We start from the raw sequence: 22,539 nt of genomic DNA, 5'->3' as shown, positions 1-22,539 counted from the left end.
CACACACCTGCTCTACACAATCATTTGGATAACCTTCCTTAAGACCCAAGTAACTGTGGCAAAACTCCAATTGCACAGCATTTTCTGTTTCTAAGACAAGACTGTACAGTTCTGCATGTAAATTAACAAGCCCCTCTTCTAACTCTTATTTTTAATGCACATTATGCCTCTACAAATTTTCCTGAAGCCCTTCTGTAGTTTCTCCTTGGTCACTTTTCAATATGTTCATTTGTTCCTGCCTGTACCTATTCTGACAAATTTCTATGGCCCTCCAGTGCAAAGCTAAAGGTAAAGAATTCATTCAGTACTTCTGTCTGACTTCAACATTTTTTTCAAATCCACCCTTAAGCAATCTCCTGCCTATTCCACCTAAATTCCCACTGTATATGAAATATTACTTCTTCACATCCCTCACCCTTTGCCATTTCACACTCAGACACTGTGGTTCAGCAGGTGCACTTTTTGCATGATCTTCATAAATCTTTGTCATTTTCTCCAACTTTTCACATGCTTATTATAGGCCTTACTCTTTTTTTTATTGAAGACCACTCTTACCTCCTTTTATTTAGCCAAACTAGATGTCTCCTCTGTGAACATTTCTTTTGATACTAAATGTCCTTCTTTTCTTCACAGCTGTCTTACTGAGACCCTACCGTTACTTGTCCATTTTTAATTCCTGCCATCTTTCAATATTATTCCTCAGTGAGTTTCACAGCAGACTGAAACATTTTGTATAGTCACAGATCTCTGTTCTTGTGGAACATGCTGGCATTGCTTCAAGAATAATAACTGTTAGCTACTTGTCTCACAAGCAGATCGTTTCTCATCTACAGGGGTTGAAAGTCATGAATATTCATGTTTTCTGTTAGTCTCTGCAAAACACCAGTTTTCTTTCAGAATCTTTATAATTCCCTCTTTCTAGATATGGACATCTCCCAAATTTACCACTAAAAGATTAAGTTTCCCTATGACTAAGATTCTCATTTTCTTTGCTAAGACACTAATCCTGTTTTGGGGATTATCATTTATCTATTTTCTTATACCCGATAGCCTACATACTATAACTACCCACCAAGGATTTTTTGCTTCCTCTTCCATTTTCAGTGTCAGTGTCCCTTTCCTCCCTTCAATATCCCCAGTCCATCGTCCTCAATGTTATATTTACCAATTCAGTTATGCCATGAAAACCTCAACTCCTTTGCTTTCCCCATCCCTTCTGTATGCCCGTGTATCCAAGTATTATTGTACCCCACTCCTTCCTGGAGCTACTCATGATTCAGACATGTCAATATTGTTGTCTCCATGTTTGAGAAACCAAATAGCTCAGTCAGTATTTTATTTGACCTTCAAGCCTTCTACAGTGTTTCCCCCATATACTTTAAATGCATAGTATTGCCTTTCTTGTTTTGAGCTACATTTCACATTACACTTCTACCGCTGTCAGTCATGCTTGTCTTTCTACATAAAATATTTGGAATAACTGAAGAACCAATAAATGTAAAAGAAACCGAGTATTTTGTAAGAGGAAAAATGTCTTTATTTTATGTTGGTGACTGATGAATTTATTTTTATGTGATGACACTTTTGTCTTATGACCATTGCTAAAGTTCATATTGTGTGTGTGTGTTTTCCAACAGATTGTTGTATTTCTGTGTTATGGGGCAGTGCTGAACAAATGGGTGCTGCAGACCTACAACCCAGAATACATGAAAAGCCCCCTGGTCTACCATCCTGGCCACAGGATTCGAGTCTGGAGGTTCTTCACCTACATGTTCATGCATGTTGGGTAAGTGTTTGGATTGTTCTGATGCTCTTGGAGGAAGTGGACAAAATGTTAGTTAGAAAATAATTTGTGAAGTTCATTGCATGAAAAGTTTTGTGGTTTTGAAAGCTGCACTTTGGTTGGATTGATTGAGGCGTGGCAGGAGCAGAGCAGAAGAATGAAAAAACTTTGGTGTGGCCAACAACTCCATCTTCTACTGAGATAAATATGATGTTTGACTACTGAGATAAATATGATGTTTGACTACTGAGATACATATGCTGTTTAATGTTTTGTTCCTATTAAGCTAAGGTTGTTGATTTTTTCATGTAATTATATATGAGGAATATTTCAATTTCACTTTATATTTGCTGGTTTGCTTTATAGCAGTTTGCAATCTTGCATGTGTAATTCTTATCACAGTATGTGACAGGCTACTTGATTCATAAGAGAATTAAATCTGTAAACTGCAGACTTTATTCCTGATGCACATATACAGTTGATGTACAACATCCTGGAATTAGATTTAAAACACATTTATCTTAGTTCTATTTTATAATTTCAGCTGCTGACTCCAGCATATATTATTTTGTTTATTTAATGTTTTATTTAGTGTTGAGTATGATGGTTTTGGTTTGAGTTACAACTGTTTATGGCTTCTAGGTTGCATTTCATACTGTGCTGTCTTACAGTATAGGTCTCAGTACAGATATTTGGGGTGAAAGGATTTTGCCAATCTATCTTCTGTTTTGTACTTAGTGCTGGATTAGATAGGTACATTTCAAAGGACATACCTTTAAACTAAGCTGAAAGAGGGCAATGAGTGTTACAGAAGCAGAAGGGTTACATATTCAGGCAGTGGTTAGAAAGTAAAAACAGTTGGCAGAATATAGTAGAGAAACAAACCAGGGTAATTTGGAATGTGATTGGGTGGCATTTCATTGCAGTGCAACGGGATATGTGTAGGAAGATGATGTGGCTACAAACAGGATGAGAGGGTGGCATAACTGGCGCCAAAGAAACAGGAGTCAATAACAATAGGAGGTTGGACATGGGGGTGCCTGTACATGGTTATGAGTCTAATGCCCTCTTTAGCATGTATCTCTTCAGACATATGTAACAACTGGAACACTGGCAGAGATATCTTGCTGAAAGGATACAAGGCTTAAGCAATATGTTCTATGTTGACTGACTCAAAGCTCAGTCACTATACTCTGAATCCTACAGAATGCTAAGAGGTGACCTGTCTCTAGCATATAAGGCATCCTCAGGCCCAGTACTGATGGACTTACTACACATCAGCAAGACAAATGGCATCAGAAATACTTGGTCTTGGGCTTTAAACCTGTTCTGCAGCATCAATAGAACAGTTTGGAGGGAGAGGTACATCTGGCAGAGGATACAGGTGTTCTGGAACAGACTCTCCATCTATGCAAAACAAATCTCATCCCTGTCCATATTCAAATACAACTTGGATTTAAGGATATAAAAAAGTAAATTTACTCCAAGACTGCCCCTTGTACTACTAATTGACAGAGGCAGCTCCTAAATGCTTTATCCATTGCATGCATCCCTCATATTATCTATGAATGATATCAGTTGTTCTTATCAAGCGTAATATATAATTACTGACCATGGGATGAGTAAGACCAATATAACACCAAATGGGATAGGTTAATTCAAGCACCAAAAGGGAAATTGGCTAGGCTTAAAATGGCCAGCAAAGGCAGCTGCACCAATAATACTTACTTATGAAACTATGAAGAGATGGAGGTGGAAAAGCAATCTAAAGTGCAGTATCAGATGTGAGGCCACATGGGAAGATTTAGTATATGCAATGTATATCTTTGATTATGCTTACATTAGGCTGCAGGAAGGTGTGTATATCACCTTTCTGTCTTGGAGGCAGTCAGAGTGAAGGTCTCAGAGGTGGGTCTATATCAGAAAATAGGCATTTCAAAAGGTCAAAGCAGAGTTATTTGACATGAAAATGTCAAATGGTGAGTTGGTCGAAAGGCCAAAACACAGATTTCTTTCCAAGGGAAAGAAATCAGAAGGCCAACAGACAACATGACATAAAAACTAACATATTTAAGTGGAGAGCTTTGCACCCCACAACCCCCACCATGGAGGGCTGTGCCCCTGCACCCCCCTAACTAAATATTCTAACTCCAAGACCGCACTACAGTCGTGGGAAAGGGCAGGTGTGACAGAACGGCCAACCGATTTCTTTCCCTTGGAAAGAAATCAATGTTTTGGCCGTTCGACAAACTCAGAGTTCGACATTTTCGTGTCGAATAAAGGTGCTTCGACATTTTCAAATGTCGATAATCTGATATAGACCCCTCAGAGGCTTGCAGTACATCAATAATACCAGTCAGGTTTATATGAGCTTTCTGACAAACATTCAAATGCTATGTCAGATGTGAAGAAATGTTTATTTATTTTTGAGAGTTTATGTATTAAACGAGCAAGGGAAGACATTTCTGTTAGAAAGATGGTCTAATTGCAAACAGGAGACTATTTTCTTCCAGCAAGGCAATTTAGCAGAAAAATGGAAGCTGAAAAACCAAAAATGTGATTTATTCTTCATTGCAAGTAAAATAGCTGTGAAGCTTATAAAAGTACGATGTACTGTATTTTTGTTTGCCATTGGGGAAGTAGCCTTAAAGACAGTCAAGTCTCAACTTTTAGTAGATGAGAATGAAGGAACTAACAGCAATTAAGAGGAGTTCAGGAAGGATTGTGAGCTTAGAAAGACCTCGTTTTTGCTACCATTTTTTTATAATTGAACAAGGCCTTACAGAGACACAGAAGCCTCTTTTACTGACGAACTGCACCAAGCACTGTGAATTTGGTGAGTTGCATAAATCTTTGATAACAGATAGAATTGTTTGTGGTATATCAAATGATTGATCAAGTCCTTTTATATTGCACAAAGGGACTGTGTTGAGAACTAGGGATGTCATTATGAGCCTATGAATCTCAGTGACAGGCTATCAAGGAGCAGATGTCACCTTATCAAAAGCTGTAGACTTATGCAAAGCAAGTGAAATTACAAGTACACAGATACTGGAAGTAGCTGAGGAAATGGAAGTCTGCAAAATAAAATCTGTCTCTTAAACTGTGGAAATGAGAAATCAGCTTAGGGCAGCAAAATCCAAAAATGCATCAGAAACACAGACAAGAATGCAAGTCAAGAATTTTAGAAACAAATGCTGAGAAATAATAACAAAATGTTGAATTTAAATGGCCCACAGTTGCAGAGTGTAGTATTATGTCTGAAGATGTTTTTTTGAAGCACTGGGGCCTAAAGATGTAGAAAAGAGTTTTGTAAACCATGCTAAAATATTCATTACATCGAATTAAGTAATTAAATAAAACACTAATGGTGCTTAAGAATAAAAATAACAAGTGTAAGTTCTAGTTTAAAATTATAGCACCAAAAAGCTATTTTTAGGGCCATTTGGCTTGTGGGAAGCTAGGGATAGTAATATGTGTGATGATAGGAGGTGCTGCCAGCACAGCTAGCTGGAATTTTGTAAATAATTATATGTCATTTGTGAATATCAAACAGATTTATACAAGATGCTTGTGTTATAAATGTATTAGAACTATATATCATGTATATATCAAACTGACTTGTACAGATGTTTGTGTTGAAAAGGTATTTGTGAAGTGCTTGTGTTTGAAATATATTCATAGTGTGCCATACTGGAGAGAAGAGAAATGTACATGCACTATCATAACTGTTTAAATGTGTATGTTTTAACAGAGGAAACTGGAAGGTTAACCTCAGTCCAGGAAACTTTAAAATATATCTGAAATTAAACCACTTTGCGGGCTAGGCCATAAAGATGTTATCTCACAGGTTTCAATGCAGCTAGAGACACAAAATCTGTACCAGGAAGCTTTCTGTATTGTCTTTGGGGTGAACTAATTACTACTCTGGAAGAATGGAGGTATGAAATTGTTTTATGACTTCCAGCACCTGCCACAGATCTGAACAAAAGTCCTTGTGTATGTATTTGTACAGGTAGGTGCTTAATCCTCCAGCTTCCAGCATTGGGGGTTTGCATGGGAACTAGAAGTCAGATAACAAGAAGTGATGTGATTCTGCAAGCTATCCCAGAAGTAATATTTTAGATATTATTTGAGAAGTCTCTTAATGAGACAAAGCATTCTGTATTCTGTCTTTGGCCTGACAACAAGAAGGACCATTCACCCCATTATCTGTCTTGCTCTATTAAGTAAGTAGGGAATAGTATAATTCTCTTAGATTCAATCAGAAATATAGTGAAGCTTAGTTTAGATATTGTTTTTCATTTTTTGTCTGAGTCTGTCCTTCAATGTTATTTTAAATATGTCCTGTGAATTTGATCTCTGATGTTATTGTGAATATATGCTTAGCATTTTCTTGTTCTTTTATTGGTTATTATTAAATATATTTAAACCTTTCATTGTGCCTTATCTTTGTAGAGATATTTATGTTTTGAGAGTATTTGTATATTTATTCAGTGACACGTTGCAGGCCATTCCTAATAGCCTTGCTGTTGGTCAAACTACCATTTGTAGTAATATAAATTTCACTCAGCATATTGGGTACCCTTGAAAGGGCCTTAAGGTAGCTGGCAGGAGTGTCTGATGGTGATGGTAACTACCTTATAGTCTGGGCAAAAGGGTCATAGCTAGTAAACCTGCCAGCCTTTCCCAGGTGTGTGTATGTGTGTGTGTGTGTGTGTGTGTGTGTGTGTGTGTGTGTGTGTGTGTGTGTGTGTGTGTGTGTGTGTGTGTTTGTGTGTGTGTGTGTGTGTGTGTGTGTGTGTGTGTAAATCAAATCTCCAAGAGTGTTTGTGTCAGCTTCTTGGGCAGTGACACTAAGCATTGAATGGACAGAGAGGGTGCTGGAGGTCTTGGCCTGGACACTTAGCTGAGATCTCAACTCTATAGCTGTGCCGGTGGGGAGTCTTATTGAGGATATGGAGAAAGAGGGAGGAACCAGACCCAGAATGACTGTGTTCACTGTGTGCTCTTATGGGAAACTTTGCTTGATTGTGTTTGTTGCACAGAGCTGCATCTGGAGATACTGCATGTGTACTTGGTATCCTCCCAGTGAATGTCCCCCAGTGGTGCCAGTGGTGAGGAATGAGGCTGGTTGATTACTGGCTCAGACGTGGTGGGGTGTCACAATATGCATTCACATTATGATAGCAAAGATGGAAAGTTTTCCTGTACACATTCAGAAACAGTCGTGTGATCATCTACAATACTGTACAGAGCCATGGCAATGATACCAAGGGAATATCATACACAAACAAATCCTAATGCTGTCTAGTGTCATATGCTGTAAGACAGGCACCAGTAGCAGACAAGTGTAGACCTGAGCAGGAATCAAAACACGTAGAAAGCTTAGATTTAATTAAGAAGCATTTTGAGCAAACAGAATGTGAGAATACTCTTGTTACTGTTTTGAAGCAAGGTAAGATTTACATTTATATTGATCAGCAAAATGTGAATAAAGTGCTTAAATGAGAATATTGCTTTGCTTTGCCTTTTATATGATACAATAGACTCCATTTGTGTACCTTACCATGTGGTGCTCTATACTAAACTACTGTGCCTTGCCTTACCCTACACTATAACAGATCACCCTTTTGTGCTCCATCCTGCAATAACTGTAGTACATTAGCCTTCTGCATGCTCCACAACATTATGGTACCCTATCATACACTATACTACTGAGTCTGACCATAAACTACAGTTCATTTGCCTAACATGTCTTGCTGTACACTGTAGTACATTAACCTACACCACACTATATTGTGCTACCCTTCTCTGCCTAGTCTACACAATACACTATTCTGCAGTGTCTGCTTACTTAATTATCCTGCTGTGCCCTATTCTGTACTGTGATATACACTACACTACAGCATAATATCCTGCAGTGTCTTACTCTGTTTTACTCTACATTACTATGCTACACAACACTACAGAACGATATCCTGCAGTCCCCTTCACTGCTTTACTTTACATTACTAAGCTACTTAACAATGCAGCTCACTACTCTGCTTTGTCCTACCTTGCTTTACTCTACATTACTGCACTATACTCACCACTGAAGTACACAGCTATGCTGTACTTTTCCCTATACTTCATTATTCTGTGCTAATGTGCCTATCCCTACATAACAGTGTGATACCATAATGTGCTTCACCTTACATTGCAGCATAGTATGCTAATGTGCCCTTCCCTAAACTACAGTACACTATACCACCTTACTATGCACTTCCCTACACTACTGAACAGTACCTTACTGTGAACTATGTTATACTAAACTACACTGCACTACCGTATTGTGCCTTACCATACACTAGGCTATACTGCCTACTCTGCCCTATTCTACACTGTGCTATGCCACTATACTGTGCTCTGTCACACTCTAATACTAGTATACTACTATATGGCTTGACCTTACCTTCTCATACAATATAGCACATTACTCTGCAGTGCTGTATGTTACTCATTTATTTTATTTTTGTATTCATTTTTTTGACATGGAATTAGAAAATGGAATAAAAGATGAAATTAAAACAAGCAGTACCAACAACCAACAGTCTGGCAGTTAGCCCAGAGAATTAAGGTTATGAGCGATTAACAAGCTGCTTCCTATAGTCAACTATTTGATTCCTTCTGCTTCTATTTACCTAATGTATCGCTCTGAGTAAGTCAATTAACCAGGCAGCCCCCTGAGAAATTGGTCTAGGCTACTCATCTGTCTCCTGGACTGTATGCCTAGTAACTATCTATGAACAAATCTGTTAGCAGTGGTATTAGATAAAGAAAGAAAACAACAGTGCTAATTCTTATCATGGTACTATAAAAACTTATAAAACTAAGTTAGTTTACAAATAAATTAAATATCATAGCAGTAAAATTACTAAAGTAATAATTTAACTAAGTGTATCATCAAGCATCCACAATGGTTTACACATTTATGTCACAGATAAACTGTTTACCAAGATACCAGGCCTGTAAAGCTACCATGACAAGACATCAGCAACTTTCCAGCATATTTAATTATGTGTTGTACTTCACCAGACCTTATAGCATAAAATTATGGAAAACAGAGCCAACCACAAAGAGTTCATCACTCTCTTCAGTATTTCTAGATGCATTGGTCATGCTCTAAGAAGAAAAGACGGACTTCATTGCTAACTCTTGATTGGTTCCTTGTTGCAGTTGCATGATTGAGCAGGCTTACTGCAGTGTTTATATTTCGACTAGAAGCCTCCAGTCTTAGTCATATCAGATACAGTGTGTTTTCAATGAAAATGGTAGCTGATTGCTGATTGACATGTCACATGCACATGATTCGTTTATTAATGGATCGAGTGGAACTCTACCTGTGGGGCAGTGAGTGTGTGTGTGTGAGTGTGTGTGTGTGTGTGTGTGTGTCAGAGTGCCAAGAAATATGCAGATACTTTATAGAAACAATGTAATATATTTAGTATTTAATATAAGCGTGTGTGTGTGTGTGTGTGTGTGTGTGTGTGTGTGTGTGTGTGTGTGTGTGTGTGTGTGTGTCAGAGTGCCAAGAAATATGCAGATACTTTATAGAAACAATGTAATATATTTAGTATTTAATATAAGCGTGTGTGTGTGTGTGTGTGTGTGTGTGTGTGTGTGTGTGTGTGTGTGTGTGTGTGTGTGTGTGTCAGAGTGCCAAGAAATATGCAGATACTTTATAGAAACAATGTAATATACTTAGTATTTAATAAATTTAACCTTGTATTCAGAAATGTGAAGAAACTGTCTCTGATATTTTTAAGTACATAAGGAAGGTTGCCACTTACCACAGAGTATATTACCAAGAGTAATAAAGCAGTACTTAACTCTGGGGCCCGATTCCAAAAGACTTGCTCTCAGTATTAGTGAATCTGGGTCCTACTGTAAGCCTGCTTACAGATAGGCCTTACACCAAAGTAAGTTGTTATACTGAGAGCAAGTCTTTCAGAATCAGGACAGACTTATACTGAGTGCAACTCTTTTGGAATCTGGCCCTGTGTTTATCAAATATCTTGACAAAAATAACCCTGGCTAAATGGCATAGAGGACCTGAACCCTGGCTATGAAGCACATGACTCAAGTTCAGTTAGTGGCTATGGTGCTGGAGTAGCAGGGGTAGTGGCTAGTCAGCTTGTGTCAGCTCACCCTTCCTGAGGAAGGACAGGGGGGTGACACTTGGCTGGGCACACCTCCATGATTAAGTTACTAGTAAAGGCCAGGGTCACGTAATCAGGTAGTCTACAAGTTGGGCAGGGCTTTGGTTGAATCACACACAAAGGTGTGGGCAATTACACTATGAGCCCATTGCGTGCCTTTCCCTTGGAAGCTATGAGCATTGGTAACATGGGAAATGTGAAAACAAAAAGTCCTAATGGATGACTGGATAACAGCTTCACAATCAGCTCTTGCCTCACAGAAACAAATGGGCTCAAAATAGCTTTAACCAGTGGGACAAACAAGCCATATAGATATGGAATGGGGACCAAAAATATATTTTTTTAAATCTTGACAAAAATTAATTATCACACACACGGAATCTTCAAAATATGAAAATGAGTGATGACTTTGACCACTTAAAAATATTTTGTCAAAAAATGTATTTAGATCATGTGTCATTTCATTTTTAATGCCAAAAAGAACATTTCTATAAATATAAATGCAGAAAAAAAGCAAAGGCAAGGCTCCAGTTTCTTCACACAGCTGTTTATTAACACACACGCTTTCACTAAATGCTTCTTCAACTGGAGCCTTGCCTTTACTTTTTTCTGCATTTATTCTTGGACTTTTGAGGCTTACTGCTGAGGCACCTGGATTTTGTTGGTTTTTGCTTTTCATTTTCATTTCTATAAAGATGCCATACAGATTACAAGAGAGAAGCTCCTGAATTAAACCTTCAAAGATCAGCAAATAGGATCAAACAGTTAATTATCAGTGTATGTGTTCTATCCAAACAGTGATGTTACTACACAAAGTCAGAAGACGTAAGCAGTATGACTGACAGTTAACTGACAGAGCATTAGATTAGTAGCATAACGAGGGAATAAAATCCCTACAAACTTATTTTCAGCCTGTTGATACAGATGTAGACTTTCCTTGTCGGTATCCATAGTGGATCATTTGAATAGCTAACTTCATAAACAATGCACATCATTTAATATTTCTGAGGGCAATACAATGAAAGCTATGTTTGTCCATATGGCTGTTTGGAAGATACAGCTGCTGTACCAAATATTGTCAGAAACTGAAGATACTTATGCAACAATACAGGGAAAAAAATAACACCATGCTTACCACTACAAAACGATGTACCATGTAAAGTGTTTATATATATGATGTGATATAGGTGATATGGTACCCAAAATAAACAGTAGTTAGTTATTACACTTATTCCATAGCTATGGCAAGGAACTGTAGTCTTACAAATATTAGTTTATAAATGAAAATACAATTCACTCACACTGCTGTATAGTAAAAGTAAACTGTAAGGGACACCAATGTCACATAGAAAATATATTCCACTGTAGAACGTCTGTTGTAGCAAAAGCATTAAACAATGACAGAATTTAGGAACTCAACAGTGTACAAAAGAGAAAATACAGTAAAGATAAACACAATAATATATACAACTGTCATGTGTAGAAGTTGTGGGGTACTACTTGAACTGAACTGCTTGATTTTCAAGCAGTAAAACAAGTATGAACTGTAGAAGTCCACAACATTTGTGCAAGCAATATAATGAGGACCAAGACAAACACTTCATGGAATATCAAAGGTTAGACTCCCAAAATAACAGAAGGAGTCACATTCAGAATAAAAAAATGTGTCAAAAAGTCAAACTCAAAAATTGAAATTGAAAACTTGACAGATGACACATGTACATCATTCCTACTGATAAGAATAAAAAAAAGATGAACAACTGCAGCTAAGAAACATCAGGATAAACATGTTTACATGTTAAGTCAGTCAGCAAAGTGAATGAAGTTTTTAACAAATTGTTAAACTTGTAGCAAGGGGATAATATCCTTCCAATTCTATGGAACTGTAACAGGCATTGGAATACTTCCAACCAGATGTCAGTGTAACTAGAAATGCATCTTGGATAAAAATCCATGAAATGCAAAGCAAAGATTCTTTTATACTCATTTACCTTACAGCAAAGCCAGTAGGCCTTACTGAAAACTTAAATACACTACAAGGAGTAGCTCCAAAAAATCAATATGTCAGAAAACTTGCTTACAGAAAGGGGAAGATGTAATGAGTTAGCAGACTGTGCAAACAAAAAGTAGTCTCACTGAGACAGAAGGTGAAACAGAGAAAAGGACTAAGATACGGTGAATCAGTTCTGTCAGTAACCCCCGACACAGAAGTGATGACACTGATACAGATGCTTCTACCTAAGAGGTATGAATTTTACAAGCTATATAGCTGGAGTGCATGTTTCGCTTGCGTGCTGTACTCTGTGTGACTATTGTTGATTTCTACTGCATTTTATTTTGAAATGAAGTTTCTCATTTAAGGTTTGGTTATTTCTATTTTTTATCTTTTTCTTATATGACATTTGTTTTGTTTTAATGTTTCTGTTCTGTTTGAGTTTTAAGAGGTCTTGGCTAGGGTCAGTTAGAAAAGTTAGCAAAGAATTCCTTTGCAAACAGGGAATAACATCAGCTAATTAGTGGTAGGAGCTGAGAACTAGCATTCTTCATTTAGCTTGAGTTATTTGGAGGCATCTCTATTTAGCTGGAATGCTTGTTTGGCTTGCTTGTTGTACTCTGCTTGAATATTGCTTATCGCTGTCTGCATTTTTATTAAACTTGGTGGATTTGAGTTATCAGCCTCCACTAAAAATCTTATTTTGGACACTCCTCCCAGTCCAATATCATCAGTTCATTCTACTGAGTACGGAGAGATAAGTTGGGAAGGCCCACTCCATTAGTTTCTTAACCTTGAATTATCATTTGTTTCCTCCCTTCCCACTTACTAAAAAACTTGCACTTTATTCAGCTGCTTTTACTGCATTTGTGTTTCTTCCTATTTTACTACTTTATTTTGCTTTTGCTGCTCATTCTTAAAAGTGTTCAATTGCATTTATTCTGCTGCATTTGCTTATTAATAGCCTGATTATATTGTAACTGTTAAATAAAACCTCTTAGTTTTGGTTTAAGTACTTTGGCTTCAGGTCAGTTATTTTACATTAAGAAGGTTTGTGGTCTACACTCTTGTGGGAGGAGAAGGTAGCCTCTGCCCTTCTGAGTTGTGAATTGCTGGTGAAAGCTTATTGTTGCTGTTTTTCTAAGTGTCTCTGTTCTGGTTTAAGCACACGGGTTCCAAACCAGTTATTTTACATTAGGAAAGCTTGTGGTCTAGACTCTTGTGGCAGGAGAGTGTAGCCTACACCCTTCTAAGCTGGGAATTGCTGATGAAGGCTTATTGTGTCTGTTATTCTACGTGTGTTTATTCTGGTTTAAGCATTTGGGTTCCAGACCAGTTATTTCATACTAGGAAAATTTGTGGTCTACACTCTTGTGGGAGTATTCTACTGATCTGCTGCTTTCTTTCGACTGTTTTTTTTTTGTTTTGTTTTTTTTTTTTGTTTGTTTTTTGCTGTCACTTCAATTTTATACATTTTATAGTGTAGGCTAGATTCGGGCTTGTTGAATCTAGACTGCTTTGTATCATTTGAGCACTAAAACTAGACATCTTACATTAAGAAGGGTCCTGCACCCTTGTGGCAGAAATGTGCAGCCAAAGACCCATCTGAGTTTGGCATTGCTGGAACAAGTCTCAGTCTTGGTCTTTCCCTTTGGTTAATTTAGAGGTTACAAACAAGCAATCAATCTTCTGTGTTATTTGAAGCATCCACTGCCTGCTACTGAAAAATAAGTATCATTTTTACTTGGTCTCCACTTGTTGCATTGTATTTTACTGTGTGCTGTTATTTATGAACTGTATTTTACTGCATCTTTGCTGTTTCCTGCATTTTAGGCTAGCATAGACTTGGTTCAGATTTGCTGGACCCAGTTTGTTTTTACAGTTTCTGTGCACTAATTCAGCTTTCCTCCACAAAAGAGAGCCTGCCCCTACACCCTAGTGAGAGTAGAGTGTAGCTAAGGACCTATCTAAGTGGTGCTTGTTGGCCCAGGTCCCAGTCTAGTGTGCTACTATTAGTGAGAGTGTTTGAAACCAGTTTAATTTCATTTACCAGAGCTGCACAGAGGTTAGCAATAAGCAATCAATTTCCTGTGTTATCTGAAGCATCCACTGCTTACTACTGAAATAATAAGTATGATTTGACTTGATCTGCACTTCTTGTATTGTATTTTACAGTGTGCTGTTATTTTTGAACTTTTCTTTACAGTGTATTTGCTGTTTCCTGCACTTTTAGCCTACCATAAACTTTGTTCAGATTTGCTAGACCCAATCTGTTTTTACAGTGTCTGAGCACTAATCCAGCTTTTCTCCAAAAAGATGGCCTCCCCCTACACTCTAGTGAGACTAGATTATAGCTAAGGACCTGTCTGAGTGGTGATTGGTGGCCCAGGGCCCAGTCTAGTGTGCTGTTATTGGTTAGAGTTCTTGAAATCAGTTTAATTTCATTGCTACTTGTTGCACATATTAGCTGGGGTTTGCATGGTGTGCATCACCTGCATAACCATGCATTACTCCACATTGGAGGATACCATTGGCAGTTATAGACGCAAACTCTTAGATAGATAATTTTCTCTTAGTCAACTGCTTGTGCTCCATCAGGGGTTTCTCGCTGTTGTGCTTCATTGCCTGGTTAGACTCTCAGATGAGGCTGTAAGGTTTGTCCACAAGTCTTACCCATTAAACCCCTCACAGTTTAGAACTTTTTCTTGTTGATTAGCCATACCTGGTCCTTCTAGTCCCCTCCCTGTTACTGACCACAGTACTTCACCTAGCATCATGAATAGACAATTTCCCGCCATTTCTCCAGCCAACCTGATCAACATGGGCATCCTGAGGCAATGCAGCAATTGCTTCATGTACACTGGCAACCCACTTCTCCTAATTCACACAAATTCAATGTGTGAGAGATGCAACTATATTAAGAATCTAAAATCTATGCTCTCTCACTCACAAATCAATATATCAGATATTAAGCAAGTTGTCAACTCAAGCACTTAACCTCCTGCACCATCCACGCATACACCTAAACCTACATATGCAGAGGTTCTCACTAGAAGTCTACCTAAAGATCAGAGACCTCCCAAACATAAAAACACTTCACTTAATACATTCCCACCAAACCACAGAACACATACAAACACTCGCACCAGTGTCTCACCAAACATGCCCCTAAGGCAAAATACAAAATCAAATGTTTTAGTCATAGGTGACTCCATTGTGAGACACACAGATGTCCCACTCACCAGTTTGGATAAAGAAAAGGTCACAATTAGCTGTCTGTCAGCTGCCACGATCCACCACACCACATATGCACTCAAGTCTCTCAACAACAGGCACTCTTATGACTCTGTCATAGTCCATGTTGGTGTGAACAACTTGAGATGTACCTCACTGGACTACATGAAAAGAAACATGATTGAGCTCTCTGATTATGTGTCCCAGGTGGGTATGTCCCTAGTCTTAAGCAGCATTCTACCTTCACCTAGGAGGATGCCTCAATACAGACAAAAAATGATTGACTTCAACAATTGGCTTAGTTTCCGGTGTCATTCTAAGGGGATCCAGTACCTGTCAGCCTGGGATAATATGGTTGGTAGACCATGATGCTTTGCCAGAGATGATCTCCACCTGTCACCTCTGGGCTTTTGGGCTACTGGCTAATGCTCTTGCCTCCCCCATAGTGCCTTTTTTAGGCAATGTCACAAAAACAGAATATCTGACGTAAAAATATCATCAACAAAGAACAACCTTAAGGTTATGCTGCTAAATAATAGGAGTCTAAATCTGAAACTGCATGGAGTGGAATCACTGCTCACCTTGGAAGATGCGGACTTCTGTGCAGTCAGAGACCTGGTTCAAGACCGCTGAGAGCACCCCTGCCATACTGGGATATAATGGCTTCTACACGTTCAGACGACACAATAAATGAGTGAAACCTAAAGGAGGAGGAGTATCAATATTCATCAAAGATAATACACCCCAAGATTGGTTAAACAGAATGATTCCCTAGAGGTACTCCATGTGCAAATAACTATCGGAAAGACCCCTCTCAAGCTATAGATCCCCCCTCCATGAACCACGATATCCACACTGCCTCCTTGGATCTACTTGAGTCACTCAAAATACAACCAAACACCCTGGTTATAAGTGACTTTAACTACCTCAAACCAAACAATCGACTCCAAAATAATAATGAATCACACAAATTATCAGGATAAAAAAGTTTTACTGATGTATTTGGTACCTTGGCTTACGCTTTCAAAGAATAAATTATTACATCAAGCAGCCTTCTTTATGTACATCTTACATAATACATTCAATTAGCTCATAAATTCATTAACAAATCAATGACTTAAAGTGCCCATTACACATTGCCCATATTTTACTATTCATCACATACTTTTTAATATAAACATCAAAAGGCATAAATATATTTCCACTTCCAAAATTATTTTACTAAATTAACTCTATTAGAAAAATAAATTAATGATGTATATACTTATAATTTATTCTACTTTTATTAAAATTTAAATCTGGAATTAATAAGCATATGTATGTTTTATTTAATAATACATTATATTTTTTTCTAACTTTTGTTAAGTTTAATTCAAAAATTATTATTTAATCACATTTTAAGAAATAACCCCTAAAATCACAATGACTAACACACATAACTGGAGTGAATTCCAACTAGTTATAAGCATGTTACTGAAGAAAACTTCATTTTATGCCCACTAGTGTGTTCAAAAGTGGGCGTTTTTCCAAACCCATGTATATCCATACAACAGGAAATATCAATTTACCAACTGTGAACATTTGTATCTAATTCCATATTTAAACCTCTAGGGTACAATGTCCTGAAATTAATAATACACTTTGACTCCAATGCTAATAATTTACTACTATCCGCCTCTCTATTTGGCCAGCACACTAAAGAAGAGAGATTCATCTAAGCCATCATGTGACTGAATAAAGTGTGTCACTACTGGGTTCTCCATCCTACTCCTTCTTATGTCCCTTAGGTGTTCCATAATTCTTTTCTTGACAGCTCTCTTAGTCTGTCCAATATACCATTGTACTTTGGAACACCCACAACCTATGATGTAAACAATTCCCCCTAGATTCACAGGTATATGTTTCACTGGCTTTATAGATCTTGCCATTAATATCGGCCCCATCTAAATTCCTAATTTTCCCACAAACAATACAGTTCCTATATGGGAAACTTCCCTTTCTACCTTGTACTTTCTGCAATTTGCCATATGATAGAAGTTCTTTCAAATTCCTTGATCTCCCGTAGGAAAAACCTGTTTTTTCCGTAAAAATGTTCCCATATTTTTCATCATTGATGACTATTGGCCAATACCTATACACTAAATACTTTAATACCTCTGAAAATGGTGGAATATTTGGTCACAAAGAAGAGAGAATTCTGCCCATCAGCCTCCTGAATCAAATTAGTGTGATACCATCTAGGGGTATCCATCCCCTCTCTAGTACTCAACGGCAGACCAAGCTTCCTCCTAACCTTATTCTCCGCGGCTGCCAAAACATTCATCTAATAACCTCTAGTATGCAACTTGTCCTTGACTCTGTTAAACTCATTCAACAATTCCTTTTGATCCGAAGAGTTATTAGCTGTTCGTAGGAACTCTCCATATGGCAATGCCGCCAGTAGATGAGAGGGATGCATACCATCTGCTGTTAAAAAATTATTTACCTCCATGTCCTTAATGTAACGTCTATAAGCCACCCTAAAACTGTCGTCCACAACAAAATTCAAGATCCAAATATTGTATAACCCTCTTATTGATTTTATAAGTGAATTCAAGGCCAAAAACATTATCCTGCAACATGTTTATAAAATTATCAAACTCTTCCATGTTTCCTCTGCAGATGAATATGAGATCATCAATATATCTTTTAAAAAATAATCCTTTGTGCTTATAAAACATCATATTATACAATTTGACTCTCTCAAAATAATCCATGAATAGTACTGCATACACGGGGGCAGTCCCTTCCAAATGCAGGTAATAATTACCGTCAAACATAAAGCAGTTGTGCATTAATGAAAACTCCAAGAGACAAATCAAAAAATCTGTTCTTGGACCTTCCCCTAACATGTTGCTTATGGCTCTTAAACCCCATTCATGTTTTATGCTTGTATATAGGGATTTTGCATCTACTGTGGCCCAATAAAAATCTTTGTACCAATCCCAGCACTTTAACAACTCTGCCAACATCTTTCCATTTTAATGTGGGAACTTACTTTATTCAATTGTTCTTAAGATGAAAATCCAAGAATATCCCTACATTTTGGAGAAAAGCTCCTTTCCCCGAGACTATTGGTTTCCCAGGTGGTTTATGAATATTTTTATGTAGCTTAGGAATGGCTCTAAACATGGCATCCCTGGGATGTTTGATGTGAACCTTATTAACATCCAAAGCACTTAGGAAACCCAATCGTTCTGCCCTTTCCAGAATCTCTAATAGCTTCTCATTAAATTCTTTAGTGTGCTGGCCAAACCTAAATCTTGTAATAGAGAGGTGGATAGTAGTAAATTATTAGCATTGGAGTGAAAGTGTATTATTAATTTCAGGACATTGTACCCTAGAGGTTTAAATATGGAATTAAATACAAATGCTCATAGTTGGTAAATTGATATTTCTTGTTGTATGGATATACATGGGTTTGGAAAAACACCCACTTTTGAACACACTAGTCGGCATAAAATGAAGTTTTCTTTAGTACCATGCTTATAATTAGCTGGAATTTGCTCCAGTTGTGTGTGTTAATCATTGTGATTTTAGGGGTTATTTCTTGAAATGTGATTAAATAATAATTTTTGAATTAAATTTAACAAAAGTTAGATAACATTATAATGTATTATTAAATAAAAACATACATATGTTTATTCATTCCAGATTGAAATTTTAATAAAAGTAGAATAAATTATAAATATATACATCATTAATTTATCTTTCTAATAGAGTTAATGTAGTAAAATAATTTTGGAAGTGGAAATATATTTATGCATTTTGATGTTTGTATTAAAAAGTATGAGATGAATAGTAAAGTATGGGCAATGTGTAATGGGCACTTTAAGTCATTGATTTGTTAATGAATTTATGAGCTAATTGACTGTATTAAGTAAGATGTATATAAAGAAGGCTGTGATGTAATAGTTTATTCTTTGAAGGCGTAAGCCGAGGTACCAGATACATCAGTAAAACTTTTTTATCCTGATGATTTGTGTGATTCATCATGACTTTAACTACCTGTCTATAGATTGGGTAAATTATATGTGTACAACACACTTGCCCAAAGGTTCTTGGACTTTGTTAACTCAAAAGCCTTGGAGCAGATAGTTGGCTACCTCACAATGGGCCCAAACATTCTAGACTTGGTACTTGCCAACATGGTAGAACAGTGCACCATCACACGTGTGGAGCCCTACCTGGTGAAGTCTGATCATAAATAAATCTCTTTCAAAGTAGCAATAGCATAAGACCACCCCTCAGGAAAAATTAGGGTAAAAAACTTCTCCAATGCTAACTACAGCTTCTTATGAAAAGGCATTAATAGCTTCAAAGTTACTGTCCCCACTGATAGCAAAGACAGTTATACTGGGACATATACCAGAGCATTGTATAAACATGTATGCAATTGTATTGACTCAGCCATTACTATTAGGACCAAAGCAAGATCCTCAAGAAAAAGCAAGCCACCATGGTTATATTATAAGACATTTTTAAAGTGGAACCTGTGTGTTGAGAGACAGCCTTACAAGACTATCTGCAAATATATAGAGCTGAGTCTATTTTTCTGTATTATTCTGGATTATAGAGCTAAATTGTTGTTTAGATATCTGTTGTCTTACTGTTCTGCAAATATACAGAGATCAGTATATATTTTTTTGGTCTTATAATTTGCACTCTGATTCCTCACATCTCTGTTGAAACTGTCTTCCCCCCCCCACCCTCATTTTTGTTTCTATTGCTTGTGTGTTGTTAACTCAAGGTTCCCTTAATTTGACCTGTTAATAGCAGCAGTCTGCATTTAAAGTGGAACCTGTGTGTTGAGAGACAGCCTTACAAGACTATCTGCAAATATATAGAGCTGGGTATATTTTTCTGTATTATTCTGTATTATAGAGCTAAATTGTTGCTTAGATATCTTTTGTCTTACTGTTCTGCAAATATACAGAGATAAGTATATATTTTTCTGGTTTTATAATTTGCACTGTGATTCCTCACATCTCTGTTGAAACTGTCTTCCCTACCCCCACCCCTCATTTTCTGCCTTGTCTTCAGCTGATATAACCGTTTTTTATAGCTTGTGTGTTGCTTAACTCCAGGTTCCCTTAATTTTGACCTGTTAATAACAGTCTGCATTTAAAGTGGAACCCGTGTGTTGAGAGACAGCCTTACAAGACTATCTGCAAATATATAGAGCTGAGTATATTTTTCTGCATCATTCTGTATTATAGAGCTAAATTGTTGCTTAGATATCTGTTGTCTTACTGTTCTGCAAATATACAGAGATCAGTATATATTTTTTTGGTTTTATAATTTGCACTCTGATTCCTCACATCTCTGTTGAAACTGTCTCCCCCACCCCTGTTCTTGGTTGTAGTTTAAATTTGCTGGCTTTTGCAGTGCCCGCCCCACTGTAGATTTGATCTAGGACACTCCCCCAGTCCCATCTCTTTACCACATTCTACCTAATAAACCCTTTCTGCACTTGCTTTTAGTCCTTTTTAATTTAATTACATTTTTTCAAACTGTGTGTGGACTAATATTGCTACATACTCAAGTGTGCCAGCTTGCACTGCATGTGAATTGTTTTTACTACTGTTTTGCTTCTTTTCTGAAAAAAAAAAAAAAAAAAAATTGTAAGCCTGTTTCCTACCTTTCCTTAATTAGTGTTCCAGATACAGATTTGCTGTATCCAGGACTATTTGTAAGCTTCTGAGCCCCCCAAGCCTTTCTGTGTTGGAGGGAAGCCTTCTAGCTTATCAGTGGGAGTGGTAAGCACTAGGTAACCTGTCTACCACATAAGGAGTGGTCCTGGCCCAGAATTTGTAGTTATTGGCCGTTTGGGTGGTCTTCCATCTCTCTCAACTTTCTGATTTGAAGGCCTGCATTTGCACTTGTTTCTGTCCTGTAACTCCTGGGCCCATCTCATTTGCTCACTCAAAAAAAAAAAAAAATTATCTGCTTTTACTGTATTTGTGTTTCTTCTTACTTTATTTTGCTTTTGCGTCATCTTAAAAGTACTCAGTTGTATTTATTACTGCTTGGTGTAACTCATTCTAAGCCTTTTAGTTTAAACACTTGAGCTTCAGACCAGTTGTTTTACATTAAGAAGGTTTGTGGTCTGCACTGTAGTGGCAGAACAGGTAGCTTACATCCTTCTAAGTTGGGAACTGCTGACTGAGGACTCAGTGTCTGTTATTCTAAAAGTGTATTAATTCTGTTTTAAGCACTTGGGCTTCAGGCCAGTTATTTTACATTAAAAGGGTTCGTGGTCTGCACTCTTGTGGGAGGAGAGGCTGGACTCTGCCCTTCTAGCTGGGAATTTCTGGTTAAAGGCTTATAGTGCCTGCATATTTAAACTGCTTCTTACTGAAATTGGTGCACCTTGTTTGCTGTAGCATAAACTAGATCCAGGCCTGCTGAATCTAGCTTTGTTTGTATAACTTGAGCACTAATCCAGGCATTATTTAAAGTATTCAATTGTATTTATTACTGCTTGGTAGTAACTTGATTAAAGTGTAGCTATCATTCTAAGTCTTTTGGATTAAGCACTTGGGCTTCAGACCAGTTGTTTTACATTAGGAAGGTTTGTGGCCTGCACTGTGGTGGCAGGACAAGTAGCTTACATCCTTCTAAGTTGGGAACTGCTGATTGAGGGCTCAGTGTCTGTTATTCTAAAAGTGTATTAATTCTGGTTTAAGCACTTGGGCTTCAGGCCAGTTGTTTTACATTAAGAAGGTTTGTGGTCTGCACTGTAGTGGCAGAACAGGTAGCTTACATCCTTCTAAGTTGGGAACTGCTGATTGAGGGCTCAGTGTCTGTTATTTTAAAAGTGTATTAATTCTGGTTTAAGCACTTGGGCTTCAGGCCAGTTATTTTACATTAAAAGGGTTCGTGGTCTGCACTCTTGTGGGAGGAGAGGCTGGACTCTGCCCTTCTGAGCTTGGAATTTCTGGTTAAAGGCTTATAGTGCCTGCATATTTGAACTGCTTCTTACTGAAATTGGTACACCTTGTTTGCTGTAGCATAGACTAGATCCAGGCCTGCTGAATCTAGCTTTGTTTGTATAACTTGAGCACTAATCCAGGCATTCTTTAAAGTATTCAATTGTATTTATTACTGCTTGGTAGTAACTTGATTAAAGTGTAGCTATCATTATAAGTCTTTTGGATTAAGCACTTGGGCTTCAGACCAGTTGTTTTACATTAGGAAGGTTTGTGGCCTGCACTGTGGTGGCAGGACAGGTAGCTTACATTCTTCTAAGTTGGGAACTGCTGATTGAGGGCTCAGTGTCTGTTATT

The 22,539-nt window shown here is 37.5% G+C and overlaps 1 protein-coding gene across 2 annotated transcripts in view; it reads left to right on the top strand.

Moving 5' to 3' along the window:
- The window catches only part of RHBDL1 (rhomboid like 1), a 2,391,317-nt gene that overhangs the window by 1,501,815 nt on the left and 866,963 nt on the right, over positions 1–22,539 (top strand). For both annotated transcript variants that reach the window (XM_044089306.1, XM_044089307.1), the window contains one exon: positions 1,638–1,786. In XM_044089306.1, coding sequence (XP_043945241.1) covers positions 1,638–1,786 — 149 coding nt within the window. The remainder of the gene's footprint in view (positions 1–1,637; positions 1,787–22,539) is intronic.

This window comes from Protopterus annectens, chromosome 12.part0 (genome assembly GCF_019279795.1).
Source record: "Protopterus annectens isolate FY-2018-M chromosome 12.part0, PAN1.0, whole genome shotgun sequence".
Classification (NCBI taxonomy): Eukaryota; Metazoa; Chordata; order Ceratodontiformes; family Protopteridae; genus Protopterus; species Protopterus annectens.
Note: the sequence above shows the minus strand (reverse complement) of the source record. Positions and strands in the feature narration are given on the sequence as shown.